Source organism: Corapipo altera, unplaced genomic scaffold (genome assembly GCF_003945725.1).
Source record: "Corapipo altera isolate COAL_440 unplaced genomic scaffold, ASM394572v1 57643, whole genome shotgun sequence".
NCBI classification, from domain to species: Eukaryota; Metazoa; Chordata; class Aves; order Passeriformes; family Pipridae; genus Corapipo; species Corapipo altera.
Genome location: NW_020888815.1, coordinates 2,239 through 2,570, shown reverse-complemented (window position 1 = coordinate 2,570; position 332 = coordinate 2,239). Strand labels below are relative to the sequence as shown.

General features: G+C 66.0%; 1 protein-coding gene across 4 annotated transcripts in view; it reads left to right on the top strand.

Annotated features, from left to right (window-relative positions):
* Positions 1-63: 63 nt before the first annotated feature.
* ASB8 (ankyrin repeat and SOCS box containing 8) overlaps positions 64-332 on the top strand; it is a 2,507-nt gene continuing 2,238 nt past the window's right edge. For all 4 annotated transcript variants that reach the window (XM_027633212.1, XM_027633211.1, XM_027633210.1 and 1 more), the window contains exon 1: positions 64-166. In XM_027633212.1, coding sequence (XP_027489013.1) covers positions 116-166 — 51 coding nt within the window. In that variant the 5' untranslated portion in view covers positions 64-115. The remainder of the gene's footprint in view (positions 167-332) is intronic.

The window sequence follows — 332 nt, the reverse complement described above, 5'->3', positions numbered from 1 at the left end:
GGTGGTCCCTGTGCCCCCCGGGGTGGGTTTGCTGACCCCGGGGTGGTCCCTGTGCCCCCAGGGTGCAGATGTGAACTGCCTGCACGGGACGCTGAAGCCGCTGCACTGCGCCTGCATGGTGGCTGACGCCGACTGCGTGGAGCTGCTGCTGCAGAAGGGAGCGGAGGTGGGGCTGGGGGAGCACCAAACCCGGGTCAAACCCATAAAAACACGGAATTCCCGTGGGAAAAGGGGCCTGGGAGGGCGGGAGGCAGCGGTGGGGGCTGAGGGACAGCTGGAGGGTTTGGAGTTGGGCTGGTTGGATTTTGGGAAGAGGTTCTTTCTCCCCACCC